The sequence below is a fragment of the Apis laboriosa genome, unplaced genomic scaffold, assembly GCF_014066325.1.
Source record: "Apis laboriosa isolate Shangri-la unplaced genomic scaffold, ASM1406632v1 scaffold13_cov153, whole genome shotgun sequence".
Taxonomy (NCBI): Eukaryota; Metazoa; Arthropoda; class Insecta; order Hymenoptera; family Apidae; genus Apis; species Apis laboriosa.
The window spans coordinates 535710-556483 of record NW_025221370.1 but is presented as its reverse complement, the minus strand read 5'-3'; the positions used below and the strand labels follow the sequence as shown (position 1 = coordinate 556483).

Here is a 20774-nt window from a genome sequence, read left to right as displayed (position 1 = left end):
ACACCGCATGCTTTATCTCCAATCTTTTGAACTAGCTCCAACAACCTCTCTCCTCGATGGCTCGAGAGAGAAAAGAGAAGAAAATCCCCGCTCGTATCAGCGGATTTATGCTCGATGGTGCCGCGTCGCGAACCGCCTCGATAATCTGAAAAAAACTTCGCTTCGATCCCGTGCTTAACGCGCCCCCTCCCTCGCCCGAGGACTCTCTTCGATCGTTTATAGTAATTTGTCGTCGTTTCGTGGAAAGATCGTTTTCTTCGCCAGTCTTTGTCTTGCGCCACGTTCAAAAATTTGTCTAATTTTTTTGTTCGCGGATCGACATCGAGATCAAAGTTATCGAGAAAGGAACGAAGTTGAAGCGTAGCTTTAGTGAATTGTTTCGTTTCTTCGTTTCATTGAAAATATAATCGAAACGATAGATATAGCAGCACCTCGAAAAAGTTCGTTTAATTTATGGGGAAAGCGTTAAAAATGAAAATGATACAGAGTCGATGGATATCGGTGAATAAGTATGAATTAACGCGTTAAAATATCAAGTAATTTAACGAAGTGACAGTAAAAAAAAAAAAAAATTGTGTACACGTTAATTAATGCGCGTTCAACGTTGAAATCGGAATTACCACGGTAGTGTCGTTAATACGATGCAATAATCTCTTTTAATCCCTTATTTTTATCCTTCTTTCTCTCTCACGCCTCTCTCGCCCTTCCTTCCCACACTTTTCCGTTAATTATTTCTTCGACTTTCATTCGCGCCTCGTCAAAGGGGAAGACGAAGCGAATTTCGCACGAAACATTCTCGAATCAACGATTCGATCAACGTTTGGCTTTTAAAACATCGTTTAAATTACTCGCTCGATGAAATTGAACTCGTTTTCATTACCGTGAAACATTTTAAAGTGGATTTTTAATTAAATTGTTGTACACTGATGAAGATATATATATATATATATATATCATCATTGGAACGTATAATTATTTGTAACTAACTTATCTGAAATTAAAATTATTTTACGCCCGAGTGGAACACGTTCGAATTAATTTACGAGAGAATTCATTTTATAACCTTTGAAACACTTCAAACGTCGTTTCTTGTCCCGAACGACAAATGATCCGTATACGAAGCCACAATTTTTCAAATTATTTAAGATTATTTAAGAAACAAGCGTGTTTAAGAATACCGTCCTCTTTTGTCCTCCACCGACAAAATAAACGCGCGGTGAAAGAGCAGGGACGACACAAAAGAGGCGCGCTCGAAGGAAGCCAAACGCGTGCTCAAAGGACTCTAACGACTCGTTACGTTCAACTCGAGACGGGACAGTGGGGGGGCTAAAATTGGCAACTTGACGAAATTCAAGGGAGGCGGCGGGTATAATATAAAAAATTAATCCCTCTTTTTTATTCGTTCCAGCCATCCCAGGGATGCGTTATGGGGCGCAGTTTATCGTTACAACCTTCTCTATTTATATTCGCGTAACTCGGGGACAAATTGTCTTCCTTTTTTCCTTCTTCTTTTCTGTTTCAAACTCGCTCGATCCCCCTCCCCCTGCGAATCAGTCGCGTATTCGAAGGAGCCAGCTCAGCTCGAATAGATGTATTACGCTGCGCTGGCTTGGAACGGTTGCAGAAGCAACTCTCTTCTTCGAGGCTCGATCGAAGAGAACGATGAGACGTGTACCGGCGAAATTGCACGCTCGGTCGTCCATCGCGATCATCCGGTATCTTGACGGAGGATTGCGTCTCTCGAGGGCAGAGTTGGCTCTTGGAAAAATCGGGAGCAGCTCGCATTCAATTACAGAGACGTGGCTTCGCAGAAATTTAATCAATCATCTCGCGACGCATTAAAATAGCTCGGGGAGGTGGGGGAGGGCGTCGTTTCGATCCGCGCCATTTTCCTCCTCCCGGATATAACGTTCGGCCGGTGGCTACGTGGAATTTCTACGGCTCGTTACTGCCGTTATCGCCCGGCCAAATACGCGCAATTCGCATCGTTTCGGCATTTTATTTCCTCTTCCCGGTCTTGGAACAGCCACGGTGACAGCCAGAAAATATTTATTATTTAATCCAATTGATGAATGGCGGAGACGGTTTTCGAATTTAACGAGTTTTTAGAGAAATTTTTTTAGGGATGTTTGTTAAAAGAATACGTTTCTTATACGTTCTTACAATTCGATATTCTCTTCGTGAACGCGGTCGTAAAAATCGCGTGCTCTCTATCATTTACGTAGCTCTTGTGGGAGGAATCGTCGCGAGTGCTCCTCGCTTTTATCGACGTAATAGCTTCATTTCGTTTTATAAGTAAAATCCGGATAAAATTGCGAAAGCCTGCGCGAAGCTTAAAATTTGCAAAATAATCGACTCGTAACAACGTTTTGCACGTATCGTGCGAATATGATGGAAAATTCTTTTTATACTATTTTCTTCCCTCCCCAATAAAATTTACTCGCGAAACAAAAGGGAATATGGATATGATACGTGTAGCATAATATCGATGCAAATTTCAAGTTGACCGAATGGCAAACGATTCGATAACAAAGCAGGTAAATCGAGATCGAAGCTTGAACGTTTAACGTTTCAATCATTCGATCATCGTCCTTTGTGTTGGTTCCCCTAATATAATTTTATTAACCGTCATATAGAAGCTAGCAAACGATGTGCTAGCTCGCTTCCCTCTTATCGTTCGTGCACGAGGGACAAGCATGACTAACGAAGAAAATAATGAAATTTTAACTCGAGTTCTCGATTGTTCTCGATGAAAATGGGAATTCGAAAAATTTCACGCGTCCAGGCGATACGAATCGAATAAGAAAATCGAATTCGCGCGCGCGAGGAAAACGGTTGGCAAACAACTTTTTACGCCACTTTCAACCTATCTTGATCGCGCTCGAAGGGAAATCTCCTCTCCTAGCTCTCCTAATTTATTCCCTTTGACAAATTGTTTCTTCTTAGCCGAGAACGAGCATCCTGTGGGAAAGGTTGAGGCAGAAATTGCCGGAGGCCGCGAGACCGAACCGGTCGTATTAGGTTCCAGCCTCCTCTTCTGACGGATAACGTCGCGAGTTTATTTCACTGTCAACCCCTCCCTCCACCGTGCTATATATAATTCACCCTCCCCCCGTAAATTTTATTACGATTCTGAGACGCGGTTTTCTTACTTACTTATTCGGGGATGAATTTATTCTTCGAGGTTTGGGGTTTGTTGAAGCCGTTGGCACGCGATAAACGTCAAGCAACGCTTAAAATTGAGAAATGAAAAACGTCGAGGGACGTTTCCCTGCGTGTTTAATTAATAATCCAACTCGAAACGAAGAAAAACGCGATTGGAGAAGATTTGCACGCTTTGAACGATGTCGCGATTAATTAACATGTTATCTCGATTAATTAACATTTTCGCGCGAATTTACCCCGTTTAATTCCCGATTAAACTCCGCCGTTTATTTATGGATGATATCCATATATCGTCCCTGCGTTTCCTAGCGACATCCAAGAATTTATTCGATCGTGATAACACAAGGGGAGGGGAAAGAAACGTGCATCGCCGAAACGAGCGGGAGAAAAATTATTACTACAGATTGGTCCAGTGACAGACTTCATTAAACCGAGCGTCATTGTTATTTGACGGTAGCCTAACGTCCCGTGCATGCATGCAAATGTTTTATCAGCGACTTAAGTCTCTCTTACTGTCGCGTTTAACCTAATTACATACTTTCCTAACGATCCTCTCCTTGGTGGAGCGACGATCCGTTTAATCGCTCGAAAAAATTCCACGACTCGTCTCTGAGCTAGGCTAATTTTGTTGCCTGGTATTCGTAGGAAAATTTCATTTCTTGTAAATCTTCAGGGAGAAATGAAAAAGAAGAATGGCAAGGTAAAACTTTCTTGAACTCGACAGGGTTTAAAGTTTATTAAGATTAAGATTCAAGAGGATGGCACGTTCCAGCAATGGACAGATCTTGGTATTCCGCGTAGCTTTCCACATAAATTCGGTAAAAATTCAAAAACATCGATATTTCGTTTAAAATTTAAAAGAAACGATTCTTCGAAAATTATATACGATTTATTCTTGCTCGTTGTTAATGGAAATCGGGGTTAGGCTCGAGATCGCCGATCGTTTTTCGGGCGTGCGTGGACACGCAACGTAATACGCGGGGAAGGCTGCGTTTGTGCTCGCACGACAGTGTTAAATTAAAAACTTGGGGTCATTCGTGACGCGGGGCGGGGCTCATTAGTTAATTAAACAAAAGGTCATTTATACACGATCGAAGGTCACAACGCCTGCTTTGCCGCGCTGCCCGCACGATTCGCGCGCTCTTCCTTCTTTCAACTTCAACTACTTTTTTTCCTGCAATGCGATTCTTCTATTTTTACCTAAAAAAATAACACACTTTATAAGATTTTTATTTATCGAAATACCAAGCGGAATACCAGGATCTGTCCATTGTTGGAACGTGCCATCCCCTTGAATCTTAATCTTAATAAACTTTAAACCCTGTCGAGTTCAAATAAGTTTCTTCGCTCGAAGCTAGAAGCTTTATTACCTTCTTCTTGTCGCGCATCGTTAGTTTCAACGATCGTCCTCGATCAATCCCGTGGCCTGGAACGCAGAAGCTGCAAATTGTCGGTGGAACCGCGATAGGCTCCTCTTTCTTCGGTCGTTCGCCTCGCGCGAACGTGTATCAGCTAGCAATTAAGCCCGATAGAGGATTGTCATTGGCGAAAAATATCGCTGCGTCAGCGCGCACTTTGTCACTTTGCGGCAAACCGAATCAAATCGAACCTCCTTATTTCCTTATCTGGCCAACCGTTGCCACAGATCTGACGAAAATCTGATAACGTTCGAATCCTTGCTCGAAAGGAAAGTGCACTCTTCTGCCTGTTTCCAGGCAGAGTAAAGGTTCCCGCTCGACAAACCGATAACATTATCGGTAACGTTAATTACGTGGAAGCCGGGGCACATTTCCGTTCCTATCTATGCGGAACGATCGACCTGTTCGAATTATCGCGTGGCTCGTCTGGCTCGGTGGTTCGAACGGTAATAAGGCAGGCTCGAGGCAGGCAGAGGGGGTTGCGGAGGAGCGATGAAGGAAAGCGATGAAACGGATATACAGGATCCGAGGTGGAAATTTCCCCCCGATGGAGAACGAAATCGGGCGGATAATTAATGGGGAGGAAGAGGGATGGAAAGAGTAAATGCGAAAAGTGTCCCTTTGTTCGCTCGTCTCGTTGGTACAAGCGCGCTCGACATTGTTCGATTCGTGGGAACGCACGCGTGTCGAGGATCGACGATTGTTCTTCGCGAGGAAAATTAGAAATTTTGATAGGATCGTTTGTTGGATCCGTTAATCTCGATCCTACGCTTCCCGGATCCCGCATCGTGATTCGATCAATTGCGTTAACGTATTAAGGGTATTTGCTTCGTACGAGGTATTTGCTCCTTTTGTGGTCGGTATATTGTGCGGTAATTGACGTCGACGAACGACGTATGTAATCGTCCTACAATGCTTTTTTTACTATTTAAGTTTCGTGTATTGATCTGTGACAAAGTGATTCTGAGAACCGGGAGGATAATATTGTAATTTTTCTTTGTAACTATGGATGTAATTATCTTAATAAAGAAGAGAATTGGATTGTCAAGAAGCGAAATGGAAAAGCGCGCGCGGTGTGATAAAATTCGAGTTAAAAATGGCTTATGTCATTGCGAAATTTCGATCGATCAAATCTTTCGAATTAATCGCTTTCGGGGAGATAACGTTTTGCAAAGACCGTTTTTCGCGGCACAATTGGTCAAATACGACGCAGCTGCGGCGTGAAATTCAGAAATTATCGTTCACACTCGATAAAAAGATGGAAAAATTATTTTATGCTGGTTGGAGAGCACTTGGATGTCGTATGCACGTTTATTTCTTACCTCTTCTCTGGAGAACAGTTATATTCTACGCCGAGTGATTAATTTTACTTAATCATCTATTCGTTTAATCGTCGATACTCGATACTTTCCTATTCCTTGCGAATAACGTGTTGCGTAAACTTAACGGGAAACAAAGAATCGTATTATTTTTCTTTCTTTCTTTCTTTCTTTTTTTTTTTTTTACGACGTAATACTGACGTAGCAGATAATACGATACGAGGGATTTTTCGAGCGCTTCGATTAATCCGACGGATCAAAAATTACGAGTTGTACGAGTTTATAATTCCTTTTGTAATTCCATTAATAAACTAAATTTTTTCATTTGGACGTTATCAGCCAGACGTAATTCAGACGGATATAAGTCAACTCGTAGTATTTAGATTTGAACACGAAACTGAATAAAAGGCGGCTGATAGAATGTAACAAATTTGCGGTGAAAAATATTGCGGTATCGTTTCCATAATATATTAACGAAGGATCTCAGGGGTCAGACGCCGATCGGCCGTCGAGTCTGACGCCACCCGTGGAAAAGTGTCGATTTTCTTTTCGCCAGAGATAATGAACGAACGCGGAGAAGAAAAATATTGATCGTCAAAAGTCTAGCCAAGAATGATTTATGCGGTTCGATTAATCTGGGTTACGCGTTTATCGCTCGCTTTGCGTATTCGCATAATCGACAGGGGTGAACGAACCTTGCCTCGATCGCAATCGCGCCTCCGCTCGCCGTACGTTGTCGAGGGGAAGAACGAAGAAAACAAAAAAAGAAAAAAGAAGAAGAAAAATAAAGAAACGAAGGTTAACCAAACTTGATAATGATTGTATCGATGCGTCTGCCGTGATAAAATTCGAGAATAGAATTTCCACGAAATTTTGCAGGGGAATCTTGAAATCAGAGATAAATAATAAAGAAAGTAATCGAATTCGATTCGCGTGTAACTAAAGACGAGTTTCAAAGAATCTCGCGCGGAAGACGCGATTCCAATTTCGTTCAATTGGAGTGCAGAGACGGATGTTACGTTAAAATCGTCGATAACGCCGCTTCGAATTCAGTTGTGACGAGAAAGGGGAAGAAGCTCAGTCTCGGACGCGAAGCGACGCGACGATAAACCGTATCGAACCGCATTAATCACCGTCCATCCCTTGTTCCCTCCCTTCCAGCGTTCCGCTCGTACTTGGGCGACAAGAATTACAACGCAAATTAGTTGCAAAAAAAGGAGAAGACCGATCCACGAGCGCTGGCGTCGATTGTAATTTATCAAATCGGCCGTTTGGCGCCCACACTTCGATCAATACGAATCTTCTCCTCGGTCCGTGAACTCTTTCTCTCTCTCTCTCCTCCTCCTCCTCCTCCTCCTCTCCCCCGTCTGGCTGTCCGTGCCAACGAACGGAAGGCACTCGCGTCCCACAACGCGATTCGATCTATATTTTTTCCCCTCCCAGTGTTTTTCGATTCGATTCGATTCGATTCGATTCGATTCGATCGCGGTCGTTGTTCGTTGTTCGATCGTTCGAAAATCCTCAACCGATTCCAGATCCGACGATTAATCGATCATCGACGAAAAGATGAACGTTTCCATGTCGGAGATGTTGGAGGATTGGCAGAGTACTACTTTAACGTTTGACACGATTTGTCGTTTATGTTGGAAGAGGAACGGCGTGGGTGGCGGTTGAAGTAATTAGGAAATTGAGTCTCGTGGTGTTTGTGTAGAGTGTGGAGAATATGAAGGGACGGAGATAAGATATATATATATATATATATTCGATGTAGAAAGTTTTGTTAATTACGAAAATACGAGGCATATCCCGATTCGAACTAATTTTGTTCAAGTTTGAAGATACTTTTCATCGTTTCGAAAGGAGAGGAGCGATTTTTTAATATTCGTTCGCAATTCTCAAAATATATATAATATATATATATATGTATAATGATATCGTCTCTTCTTTCAAGATCGGTTTTATTCGAATCGGAGTGATCGATACAACATAATGCGCTTAATGAGGCGGTTATCTTACAACAGCTTTCACGGCTTGTTACGTTTTATGCCGGCTATAAAACGTATTAGCACTTTCACATTTGTGGATTATTATGCATTTAATCAGCGAATACAATACGAATTATGACACGATGAAACGCATTAAATCGGAAGATTTATACCGGTTAAGTAACGATCCCGTAACTGTATATCGTTCTCCGCTCGAATTAAACGTAACAATGTTGATCGTTATCGAAAAGAAAAAAAAAAAAAAAAAATTTACTCCTCCATTTCACGACGAATGAAAATCAAATTTACCGAATTTCCATTCGAATTTCATTCTCATTCCCCCTCTCCTATCCTCCCGTTCTCCTTTGTTCTCTCTCTCTCTCTCTCGTTTGCTTTCCTCAGGCCGATGATCGCGTGAAATAATTTTTAACGCTAATAGCCAGTCTAATGGACGTTTGCGTAATTCCCCGTGCACGTCCAACCCTCTTTACCGCTTTGGAGACATAACCACGTACGAGGTACACCTACACGCAAGCGTGGAGCGCGTCCGCGTGGAAAACTCTCGAGGCAAGAGGCAAGTGTGTTCACCTTAAGGCCTTTAGTCGAGCGCCGTCGCACGCGCGGTAAACATGCGTTCGTGTCGCGTATCTCCCCGTCTCCTGCCGCGTTATCTCGCCCAATGATCCCTCTTTTTCCACCATCTACCTCTATCTATACCTCGATCCGTACCATTCATCGCTTCGATCCTCCTTTCGATCCGTTCTCGATCCAATTATCGAATAATTCGCGAATTTGATATTACGTCGCGGGTTTCGTTATCCCGAATTTTCCAAATCGTCGAAAATCGTCGAAGGAATGTTTGTATACACAGGGTTTACGAGTCACCCGAAGTGTTGATACGATTTTGCTCCCATTCCACGAGGATAATAATGTGTCGTTAGACGTGTACGTGTTGTTAGATGCTGATCGATCAAAAAAAAGATCGGCGTGAAATTATCGAACATGCTGGCGAATTTCGGAAGCAACGAGAGTATATTGGGTTATCTTGCCAGTAAAGGTAGGTGCAGCAAAAGGTATCCAATTAGCGATGTCTGAGATCTAAGAAGGAACGACGAACGGCCAGCCACCACACAGAGTAGAGGAACAGGAAGCTTTTAGATACACAGACTCGGATTCGACCGGGTGATAATGCAGTGTCGCGAGAAAGCAGATAGAAAGTAGGCTTCCCGATCCCTCGAACGAATTCTCATCGAGATCGCTTTCGTTGCGATAAAGACGTGTTTTTTTTCTCTCTCTCTCTCTTCACTCGATCATTTTGCCACGATGAGAACGCTTCTCGACGCCTCGCTGCCGATAGTCGACCGATGGATAGCCTTTCGGATTATCGGGATTTATATATCGCGATATTGAAATGACTTCTCGTTTATAATTTAACTTATCCGCGAGAAATTATTTACCTTGAATGGAATTCGAATAATGCTCATCGTAATATATTACAAATATAAAACCACTACTTATCGGCGCGATTAATCATCGTTGTTTAATCAACAATAACCACGCCTCAAAAATACCAATTTGTTATTCGTATTTAAATCCGTAGCCGTCACTCGGGAGCCATTATTTATTACTCTCGTACTCTTTTTTATCCAACGTGTTTAAACTTTCTTCCACGAGTGAATACTTTACCGTTTTTTTTTTCTCGAAATCTTTAAGATTCGATTCCTCTTTGTCCAATCAAATTAATTCTCTCTCTTTCTCAAAAAAAAAAAAGAAGAAGAAAAGGTGTATTGGAAAACGAATAGAGCATCCTCCTTCGTTATTCAACGAAGAAAGTGTGCACAGACTGACTAAACTCGGCTCGGCTTGTTCACACACATTGTTGAATGGGTGACGCGTTTCGCCCCCGGACTCCCTAAAAATTTTATAGTTTCCTCGTCTGGTGGACGAGGAGGAGAGCATTGCGAGGATAGATGGTACGTGTCGTATCGTGGAGGAGGATCGCGCGTGAACGTGGTTGGGCATTAACGCGACACGAAAACGCACGTGCATCACCTCTGTGTCGGATGTGGATCCTTGCGGGAATACAAATTGGACGTTGCTCGTGTCCCATTGGACGGCATCGAGGCGGTGGTAGACGCGTGGCTAACGGTAATCCGTTGGCTTATTTCGCGAGTTTACGAGGCGTAGCCGAGGTTATTCCATCGTTTGTGAACGTGGAAAGTGCAGGCTCGGTGCAAGCTCGTCATCGGTTTCAGTTTCGTTCGGAACGAGCTGCTTCGAATCGGGTTCGAATCTCCATTGGATCGCGTACGCCTCTCGCCTCTCGCGCGAGGAAAGAAAGAAAGAAAGAAAGGGAAATTACGAATTCGAATAAACAATAACGATTTAGATGTTTTAGATAAAATATATACAACGAATTCTCGCTTTCGTATTTGTGTACGCATACCGATCGATAATCATCGAAAGGTAAATTATGCACCCCCGTTTTGTCGATGGCTTTCGAGCACGCAATTCGATATATATATATATATATATATATATATATATATATATTATCGACTAGAATTTCGAATATGTTTAGCTTCGCGAATCTCTGAAATTACCGGTAATCTGACGATCAACGGAGGATTTAGATTTCTGAAAATATTTGCTTAATTTTATTCATTCGATATCCTGGTGGTTTACGGCCTCGGTCTCTCGCTCGCAAATATTGCGAAATGTTGAATTAAATTTAATTATCAATTAAATTACCAAGCTCGTTACTATCAAATTATCTAGTAATTTTCAGTTACAAAAATACATATAATACTTCGTTCACAGTGAAGTGCAATAAAATACTTTTTGTCTAAACGAATGTAGAGTTTAACGATACTCGTTCGAGATAATAATTAATGAGAAATATTGGAGAAGAAAATTATATATATATATATATATTTTTTTAAGTGACGGGAAAGGAAAAAATTCACCTTCGATGCGATTAAAAAAGATAGACCAAAAATATTATCGAAAGACGGGACGATAAAATATTATCATTGAAGGAAGATTCGATTTCCAGGGAATTTCCGTTCCCATTGTTACGATCGGTTGGTCGGCGAGTTGAAAAGCGTCGGTCCTCTCCGACCGATCGAGAAGTTAAGCTCGGCCACGATTAGAGCTCATTGTTAAGCAGATGACTGTTCCGAAACTACTGAATGGTTTCGCTCTTGGGCCCAACAATCGGTGATTAGCGAGCTCTTATTGTTCGTTCTAATTATAGGCAGCCGGTCGAAGATTTGGCTGCTCAAGGTCGTTTCTCCTATCATTACCCTATTGTGTAGGTTATCTATTGTCGCGGTTTCACTTTTCACCGCGTCATTTGCTTCCTTTTATCCCATTTCTTCTTCTTCTTCTTCTTCCCCCTATATCTCGTTTAATCGACCTTAAAATCCGAAAGATTGAGAAGAGAAAAAGTTAATTTGAGATAACACATACAGATAATATTTTGTTCGACAAAGGTGTTAATGAACGTCGAATCTGAAGATAACGGACGTCCATTTTGCACGGGTATCGTACACATTATAACGAAGTAACGAACACCGAGCTCCTTTTCTGCTGAATTAAATGTCAGCAGGTTGGAAATTCAAAGCGAAGAATCCGATTGATAACGTTAGCCCGAGTTTCTTGGGTTTCCTATCGTCGCCGACGTATTGGCTAGACAATCCTGAACGAGATATCGTCGCATTCCACATTGACTTTGTCATTCATTCACTCGATCTTTCGTTTCTCTTAACTCCGATACATGTAAATAAATTCGTCTTTTGTTCGTGGAAACGACAGATTCGTATTGATAAAACGAATGAATATTAAATACAAATTCACCAAATTACATTATATATATATATATATATATATATATCCCCGCTACGTATCATCTCTCTCTTTCTAGGATTAACTCTCGTACGATCCGAATTAGAAACGATCTTGACACTAATTCGCGAGTAATTGATCACCTTGATAAAGCGTGTCGCATCTTATATCCCGCACGAGTTCTATTATAGTCTCTATAGTTTAAGAATACCAAAAGGAAAACTGTTTTAGAAAGGATTTGATGGATTTTAGAGAGAGGCTACGCAGCGCCCTTAGCTCGGGAGGCTGGCGATGGAATGTCTCACGCCTTCGTAACTCTTCGCGAGAATTTCATTCTGAACTGTTATTCGCTAATTGCGAGCTCTGTTATGAAAGGAGGGCAACAGTCGATGAACGATAAAATAATCTTGGGGAACGTTTCTTCTTCGAAGCAACGTAGATATCGATCAAAGTTATTTCGTTTCTTCGATATTATTTTCTTCCTTTTCTTTTTTTTTTTTTTTTTTTTTACTTACAGATATAGCTCGTAACGTAGTAGCGAACAGCAACGATTGCACAATTCGTTGGAACAATTTTCTCTTGATTGAAAAATCCGTGTTGCCTCTACCAACCGGTCGCGAACTTAATTTCGTTAATTATCTTAACGAAGTCGATGTTATCACGTACGGGAAAGGATCCCGCGATAATTATCGCGCCGCGAGAGGAATGTTCGGCCCCGGAAGAGGGTTAGTTGCAACTTTCGTCTCGCGTTATTCGTCTCGCTTCGATTCGAAATTATCGTAGCATTGTGGAAATAGAATCCGTCCGTTATTCGTCTCGAATCGAATCGGGTTGGAAAGATTGATTTACACGAGGGAAGGGATTCCAAAAACAGGCATCGACCGGTTTACGAGTAAACGATCTACGGTCGCAATTAAAACCGTTGGTTTCTTGGCGAGCCAAGGACTTTCGCCTCGGTGTTGCACGAGGTCAGGTACACGAGTCCGCGGTCCGAGGCCTCGTTTCACATTCGTGGAACACGAAGGAGGCCTGCGTGCGGTTACCAGACGACCGTACAATCGTGCGGGTAATTAGCGCGGAACTGGTTTCATCGCTGGATCGTTCATAATTCGCGTCCATTAGCAGTTTCCCCCATTACGATCGAACACGCTCCTTCCTTTAGCATACCCGCCTATCCGATATTCACTCTCCATATTATTCCATCCACTCTTCCTTTTTTCTTCGTCTCTTTTTTGTCGTTTTATCGATAAAAAGAGCTCGCTTTGTTTTCGCACTAAGATTAATCTCGATCTTATTCGTATTATACGTTTTCGTTGCAGATTCCCAGGATGTCGATCTGGACGCCATCCTTGGCGAGTTGTGCGCTCTGGAGCGCCGCTGCGATGGCGACATCGCTTCCACACCTGCACCCGACTCGCAGAGACAGGGCCGACCTAATAGCGCTAGAATCACCCCTGGCGACAATACCGATATCGGCAAAAACGAAGGAGGTACGTATGATTCCTTTTTTTTTTTTCCTCTCTATTTGTCTAGATTGTCCATGGAACGATTCGAATATTACTTGATATTTACCGCTTAAAGTTTCGACTCTTATAAATAAGGTAAAACCTCTTTCGCACAGATGATGCGAAGCGAAAGAAATTTCTATTGGCGAATTTTCTATTATTTCATATTATTTGGTAGGATCCCTTCGATCAATGTCAACAAATAGTATTTGTTTTCAGCTATGCGCACCGACAGTCCCGACAACGACAGCGCGTTCTCGGACACGGTGTCGATGTTGTCCAGTGAGAGTTCCGCGAGCAGCAGCGGTTCCGGGCACAAACCACCTCAGACCGCCATGCACACGGGTCCGCAGCAGCAATCTCACCAACTCATGGGTGAGTTTTCGACATTTTTCAATAATATGAGGATAGTTTAGGTGTTTTAACGCTGTGAATTTTTGCGGGGAAAGACGCGGCGAGCCGAGTCAAGGCAGAGAAGATCCGGTTGGCGTTGGAGAAGATGCGCGAAGCCAGCGTTCAGAAGCTGTTCATCAAAGCGTTCACCTTGGACGGGAGCGGGAAAAGCTTGCTCGTGGACGAAGGGATGAGCGTGGCACACGTGTGCAGGCTTCTAGCCGATAAGAATCACGTGCCGATGGATCCAAAGTGGACGGTGGTCGAGCATTTGCCCGACCTTTTCATGGGTGAATATTTCTTCCATTTTTCTTTTCGATCGAAAAGAAATCGTTTGCGGACAATTTTTCATTCTGAGATCCGTTTTCTTTTTCCTTTTTTTAGAGAGGGTATACGAAGATCACGAATTGCTGGTGGAAAATCTTTTACTGTGGACCAGAGACTCGAAGAACAAGCTGCTTTTCGTCGAGAGGCCAGAAAAGACCCAACTCTTCCTCACTCCAGAGAGATTTCTTCTGGGTCTATCCGACAGAAGTTGCGGCGAATACGACGATCACTCGCGCAATATTCTTCTCGAGGAATTCTTTTCGAGCAGTAACGTTGGCGTGCCAGAGGTAATTGCAAGTTGGAATGCTTTCGATTCGTTGCGTCGATAACGTTTGATGCTATCTCATCGTAATTTCGAGAAAGAAAAAGAAAGAAAAAGAAAATTAAAAGAGGAATAATGTTTCAACTTTGATCGTTTAGGTGGAGGGACCGTTGTATCTGAAATCTGATAGCAAGAAGGGATGGAAGAGATATCATTTTATTCTTCGAGCATCCGGCCTCTACTATTGGCCGAAGGAAAAGGCTCGTACCGCTCGTGACCTCGTTTGCCTGGCCACGTTCGACGTGAATCAAATTTACTACGGTATCGGGTGGAAAAAGAAATACAAAGCCCCGACAGATTTTTGTTTCGCCGTGAAACACCCGAGGCTGCAGCAACCTAAATCGACCAAGTACATCAAATTCCTTTGCGCGGAGGACAACGCGTCTCTGGAACGATGGATGGTTGGGATCAGAGTGGCCAAGTACGGAAGACAGTTGATGGAAAATTACAGGACTCTGGTCGACGAGCTCGCTCAGGAGGATCTCGATATGCTGGCCCACGCGAGGTCGTGTTCGGTTAGCTCGATCGCCCCCCCAACTCAGAATCAAACTCAGTACAACACCAGCAACGACAACGCTCGCCAATTCACGGAAAATTCGAGGCACAACGCGGAAGTGGCTAATGCTAGACAGTACGAAGGCCAGAGGCAAAGTTACAATTCCGAGCAACGGCAGAGTTACAATAACGACGGTAGACTGAGCAGAGCGAGTAGCTCGAGTTCCAGCGGATGCCTGTCGGACGGAGCACCCAGTAGTTGCGAGGTAAACAGCGCGACGATAATCCTTGCATTTTAAACTCGAGTTTCGAATTTTAATCTCGCGATCTCTCTCCAACCTCTTTTATCGTCTCGTTTTTTTTTTTATTTTTGCACGGTAGGTAGCTTTCGAATGTGGCGAGTTTCCAACGGGCACGATAAAGAGGAAACCCTCGATGAATCCAAAATTGCCCCTAACCTCGATCACGAGACAATTGAAGGAAGTGGGCGAAACGGTTCGCGACGAGCCAGACTCGTGTCCCAGCCCGACCAGCTCCGGTTCCGGAACGTTGACCAGAAGGCACAGTCGAAGAAGGAGCGGCACCGACTCGGACGGATCCGGAACTTTGAAGAGACATCATAGATCCGGTAACGCGACCCCTGTCAGCCCTGTACCGCCCGGCACACCGGTCAGAGAAAGAGCGAGCCCTATGGGCTACAACAGATCGGATAATCAGGAATCGAAAACACCAACCAGCCCTATACCGTCGTGTATGGTTAGTACATTGGATAGCGCGTTTAAACGAATCCGATCGTTACGTTTCGATACGTTTTTCCAGATGGACTCGATCACCTCGTTACCACCGCCACCCTCGCCCTCGAGAGTCACGGAGGAGGCAGAATCCGATAACGAGCCGCTCCCCCCACCTCCGCCAGAGATGTTCAGATCGAATCTCTCGTTGGACTCATTGCCACCTCCTCCAGCGCCTGGCGAACTGCCCGTGTGCAACACCCCGGAACTCACCGGTTCCTCGTTGAGTTTGGCGTCCCTCCCGCCACCCCCGAGCCCTCTGGTCGGCGAGACGGGAACGATTCGTCGAGCAAGGCCGAAACAATCCGCATCCTCGAGCTCGTCGTCGATCACACCGGAAGGCACACCGACCCACGCCTCGTCCAGACCTTCGTCCAACAATCAGCAACAGATGTATTCGAATCCGAGCAGCGGCAACCCGACGATGCAGAACAGCCAGAGCTACGCTTCGCAGAACCCGCAGAACGCCGTTCACGCGAGCAACGCCGCGAACTCGGTATCGTCGCCGCACAGTTCCTATCCGGGCTCGAGCGCCAGCACACCGACCTACGCCCCCACCTCGCCCAACTTCGCCTCGCCTCCTCCGTTCGTTCCCCCGCCAGCCTACGGCTCCCAACAGCAACACGGGAACGGCTCCAGCCTGACGAGGCAGAACTCGAAGATAGAGTCGATGTACGGTGGCCACCACCACCACCACCACCACCAACAGCAGCAGCACAACAACGCGATCCAGCCTATCAGGCCGAATCCGAACATGGACACGGTGAGGCGAAGCGCCATGAAGCAAGGGTCGGCGGCTGGCCACTACGCGGCCCCTCCTTACCTGGCCGAGTTGAAAGCTGCCTCCAGCCCCCAGCCTCAACGCAGGGTCACCATTCAAGAGCCACCCACGTCGCCCAAGTCGAAGACCGGCACCGGGAAGAAGATCACGTTCAACCTTCCCCCTCAACAGGAGCCGGGGAGCCCCGCTTTGCCGCAGAGGAAACCGATGCCGCCCAGGAGGTCGGACAGCACGAGGCTCACCTCCCCCAAGAAGCTGGCCGCGTCCGATCAGGCGCCTCCCGGCGATTTCCTCAAGGATCTCCAGAGGGTGATGAGGAAGAAGTGGCAAGTGGCGCAGAAGTGCAAGCTGGATTCGACCACGACCCCTCACGAGGTGCTCGGTTTCCGGGACCCGCCGCCCGCCGTCGCCGATTACAGGGAAACGAACGTGTCGAACTGGGTTCAGGAACACTACGGGGCCGACAATCTGTACGAGAACGTGTACGCGACGGACCCACACGCCCCCGTCGAATACGCGTCGAGCCCCGGCCGCCAGCCGAGCGTCAGGTTCGCCGACGAGAATCGCAGCATCAACATCGTGAACGCGATCGCGAGTAAACGAAGGCCGCCGCCCCCGCCGCCCAAAAGGGCGGAGACCACCCATTTGACCACCACCAGGGCGATGCACTGACAATAGCAGATGCTCCAGCCCCATCCCGAGAGGCGATGGTTTTGCTGTTTGTGCAGCTGGTGGAAGGGCTGATAAGGGAGGAAGCTTTCTTCTCTCCGTGATTTCGGTCACCCGTGCTTTTCGAGGTCCTAAACCGTTCGAGTCTGTGTTCGCGTCGATCGTCCGAGGGAAACGAGGGCGGCGAGGCGAAGGGAAACGCGGAGGAGTTGGACGATTATACTTAGACTCGAGGGGAGAGGTTCGGCTTTTGCGTTGTTCGCCACCACGTTTTTGCATTTGGAAACCGCCTTCAAACGATCCTTTCTTTCGGTGTTCGCTCCGCAATTGAACACCCGCGACCACCCCTCGTCCCTAGGATTAAAATACGTTTGTGTACATTTTAAGTCCGTGTCGCGGACGAAAGCGTCTAGCGATCGATACTGCCAATCCGAAACCGATGATCACGATAGATCACGCGCGTCGAGTCCCGAGGCTCGAACGTATATAGGAGAATTTTCTTTTTCCTTCGTTTTCTTTTTCTTTTTTTATATATATATATATAGCGACAAGTTTGGTATAATCGCGAATAATCGGAGCTGCAGGTTAAAACTATCAACGAGTTTTCGATGTGAAACATCGATTCTCAGCGCCGAGTTCTTCTCGACGGCCGATCAAATTTATTCAGGCCGTTTCAGAAGCAAATACTGCCGCACATATTGACGATGTGATATAATAAATCTTAAGCTGCTAATCTCGTTGTCTCCCGTTTCGGAAACGACCGAGACGATTGATTCCGACCGTCTGGTCGATCCGAGGATGCGATCCTCTCGGTTTCGAGGCAATCGAATTTAAACTAAGAAAAGAAAGAAAGAAGAAAAAAAAGATAAATGCACGAGAATCGTGGTCGTATCTCTGTGTGCAAGTTTATAATCCAGAGTTAACTAGGCTTAGCTAAGGTATCTCTGATGCTCGCTGACGCAAATTAAGCAAATTCGCGTTGAGTAAGATGGAAGGACGATTTTTTTTCTTTTTCTTTTTTTTTTTTTTTCCTCTTTGCGTTGTTCCAATTACGAACAATTGTATCGCGACGCGGTTAAAAGGAATGATAAAATCGGGACGTAAACAAATTTTTCGTTTGTTCGGAGGATTGCTTCTCAGACATACTTTTCGTTCACACACGCAAGATGACACGTATTGCGTTTCCTTTTTTTTTTTTTTTTTTTTTTAAACGTACTCGTACATAAGTGTGTATGTATATAAATGGAAACACGTATGAGCGTTTATATCGATATATCGACTTTTTGATGCTGTATGTTTAGATCGATATCGTACGATATTACGAAATATCCTGTGTACGACGCGTAGCGCGATAAAGCATAATCCGTTCGATAGTGGGGACGCGAATCCTGTTCGAGGCTCTGCTACGAACGCGTACGCATACACGATTACGAATACGCTAAATTTTTTCGACGAAACGCGACTTTCTTCTTATTCTCGACTCTTTACAAGAAAAAAGTTTTCACTCCACGACTCGACATATCTCGTTCCTATCATTTTTCATTTCTCATCTTCGTTCCCGTTTCGCTGCTTCCGAAATCCGTAGTTAAATTATCGCAGATGAAAAATCGAAACGAATGGACTCTCGTTTCGACGGGTGTTTTTCAATAATTTCGTCTTCGATCGGGACGAAAGAAGACGCGTGGACTTTGAAATTGTATCTGTTGTATCCGAATACCACCTCGTTTAATATTTTCTGTGCGATCCATATGATCCCATCTACGAATTTCGACATTGTCAGCGTGACATTTGGTACGCGATCGAATAGCGTTTCTTTCCTATTTCTCTTTTTATTCGATACACCACATATCAAAGTAATTCTTCATAGATTCCACGATCGATCATTTGTACCGAATCAGTAACACTTGGAGATTTTAACGTAGTGCGCGGCAAATAGTTTCGCTCGAATGTTTTTAACGCAATTGTTCTCCCAAGGTATAATAATTCGATCTCAAACTCGAAGAATCCTCGAATATCGAAGAGCGTCTATCGACTTTTCTACCATGCGCACCGTTCTCATCTACTTCTGATCGATGAATCGTAGACATTACGACATCATTTTACATTTGTATCGATTAAGAGCAATACGAGGATTTCCACGATACAAAGTCTTTCAGCAACGACTGAAGGCCTCTCGTTGACCGTACTTTTTTATATCGAACTTATATCAATCGGAGCTATCTCCAAATAGAATTTCACAACAAAGAGTGGGTTACTCCTTTTTCTTGGATCTTTTAACTTGGAAAGTTAAGCGTATTCGAGTAAGAAAAAAAGAAAAAAAGAAAAAAAAAAAAAAGAAAAAATGAAAAAAAGGAAAAAAAAAAGAAGCAATGGAATAAAATATATAAGATAGAGAGGGAAGGAGTTTCGTCGAGGAGGTTGCAAGCTTTTTACAAGACATTTAAAACGATATATACCGAAAGAAGCGACGAAGATGCGATATTTTCTACTAAATCAATTTTGATACGGGAGCTAGATGACAAAGGGAGAATTTTTTACGCGTATCCAGTGCCTCTCCTGGTGAGCTTTTTTTCCTAATCACATTTCGAACACCGACACGCGACAAACACTCCAATCGTATTATTCGATTTTTCCGCATAATTCGTAAGGAATGAATTTAGGATATCGATTCTCGATTTCGAGAATGGTAATCGTGAACAAGGTCCAATCGAAACTGAACCAATAATATCGAGTAACGATATTCTTTTTGATTGACACAATTGTATCGATATTAGCCGGCGATAGATTATTCACTGGCCGATTTTTCTCGCGTCCAAGATGATACGATCGATCGCTCGACTAGTACCACGTGGAATGAATTCTTCTTCAACGCGGTTGCTCGAGATTGAAGAGGAGAAAGAGAGAGAGAGAGAGAGAGAGAGAGTAAAAAATAGTAGGACGATTAAAAATATTTTATTTCGATGTTATTTGCGATTACAAGGAAGGACGAAGAATTGATTTTGAAATGTGAATTTTCGCGTTTCGAATGTGGATTGGAATTGATCGATTGTTGAAAAAAGAAAAAAAAAAAAAAAAGAATAAATTTTTAGTTTCTTATTTTCCAAGATATTTCCTCGAAACGTATAGGAATAAATAAGCGATATAATTTTAGTTCGATACCTATATGAAGAGGATTTCTTTTTTTTTTTTTTTTTTTTTAATTCTTAAGAGAAACTCTACAAACCGCTATTTTTCTTTTCTCATTACTTTTTTAAATATATCTACAATTTGGAAACTACTGTTACTTGTACTTTTGGGCGAATATCCCAAGACGAGGGAATTTTTATCAATAACGAATATTCTGTAACCCATACGATTAAAGCGACACGTTTTTACGTATTTGTATTATTTGTAAGGTTTGATTTATTTATTTTAATTTTGTACATAATTGTGATTCGAAAGTAGAGTACAAATATTTAATAAAAGTATGTAGAAATGAAAACCATCTTTTTTTTAAGTTTATATTTTAGTTTATATCTTTTTTTTTTTTTTTTTTTTNTTTTTTTTTTTTTTTTTTATATAAGATCTTAAGACTTTTAAGATTAGAATAGAAATAATTGCCAGATGTTTGGGTTACAGAGTTTATTTGATTTTCGCCTCTTCTTTTCATCGTTTTAGCGTTGCTTGTTAAAGAAAATTTCTTCGAACAATATTCCCGCGAAGAAGGAACGAGCGCCACGTGGTCCCACTTTTCGTAAGGATCGTTTTAATAAGAATCT

The 20774-nt window shown here is 43.5% G+C and overlaps 1 protein-coding gene across 4 annotated transcripts in view; it reads left to right on the top strand.

The window, feature by feature from the left end:
* The window catches only part of LOC122720852 (amyloid beta A4 precursor protein-binding family B member 1-interacting protein-like), a 115673-nt gene extending 95176 nt beyond the window's left edge, over nucleotides 1-20497 (top strand). For all 4 annotated transcript variants that reach the window (XM_043947885.1, XM_043947886.1, XM_043947884.1 and 1 more), the window contains 7 exons: nucleotides 13053-13223; nucleotides 13458-13613; nucleotides 13688-13921; nucleotides 14016-14245; nucleotides 14379-15041; nucleotides 15157-15531; nucleotides 15595-20497. In XM_043947885.1, coding sequence (XP_043803820.1) covers nucleotides 13053-13223; nucleotides 13458-13613; nucleotides 13688-13921; nucleotides 14016-14245; nucleotides 14379-15041; nucleotides 15157-15531; nucleotides 15595-17019 — 3254 coding nt within the window. In that variant the 3' untranslated portion in view covers nucleotides 17020-20497. The remainder of the gene's footprint in view (nucleotides 1-13052; nucleotides 13224-13457; nucleotides 13614-13687; nucleotides 13922-14015; nucleotides 14246-14378; nucleotides 15042-15156; nucleotides 15532-15594) is intronic.
* Nucleotides 20498-20774: the final 277 nt, after the last annotated feature.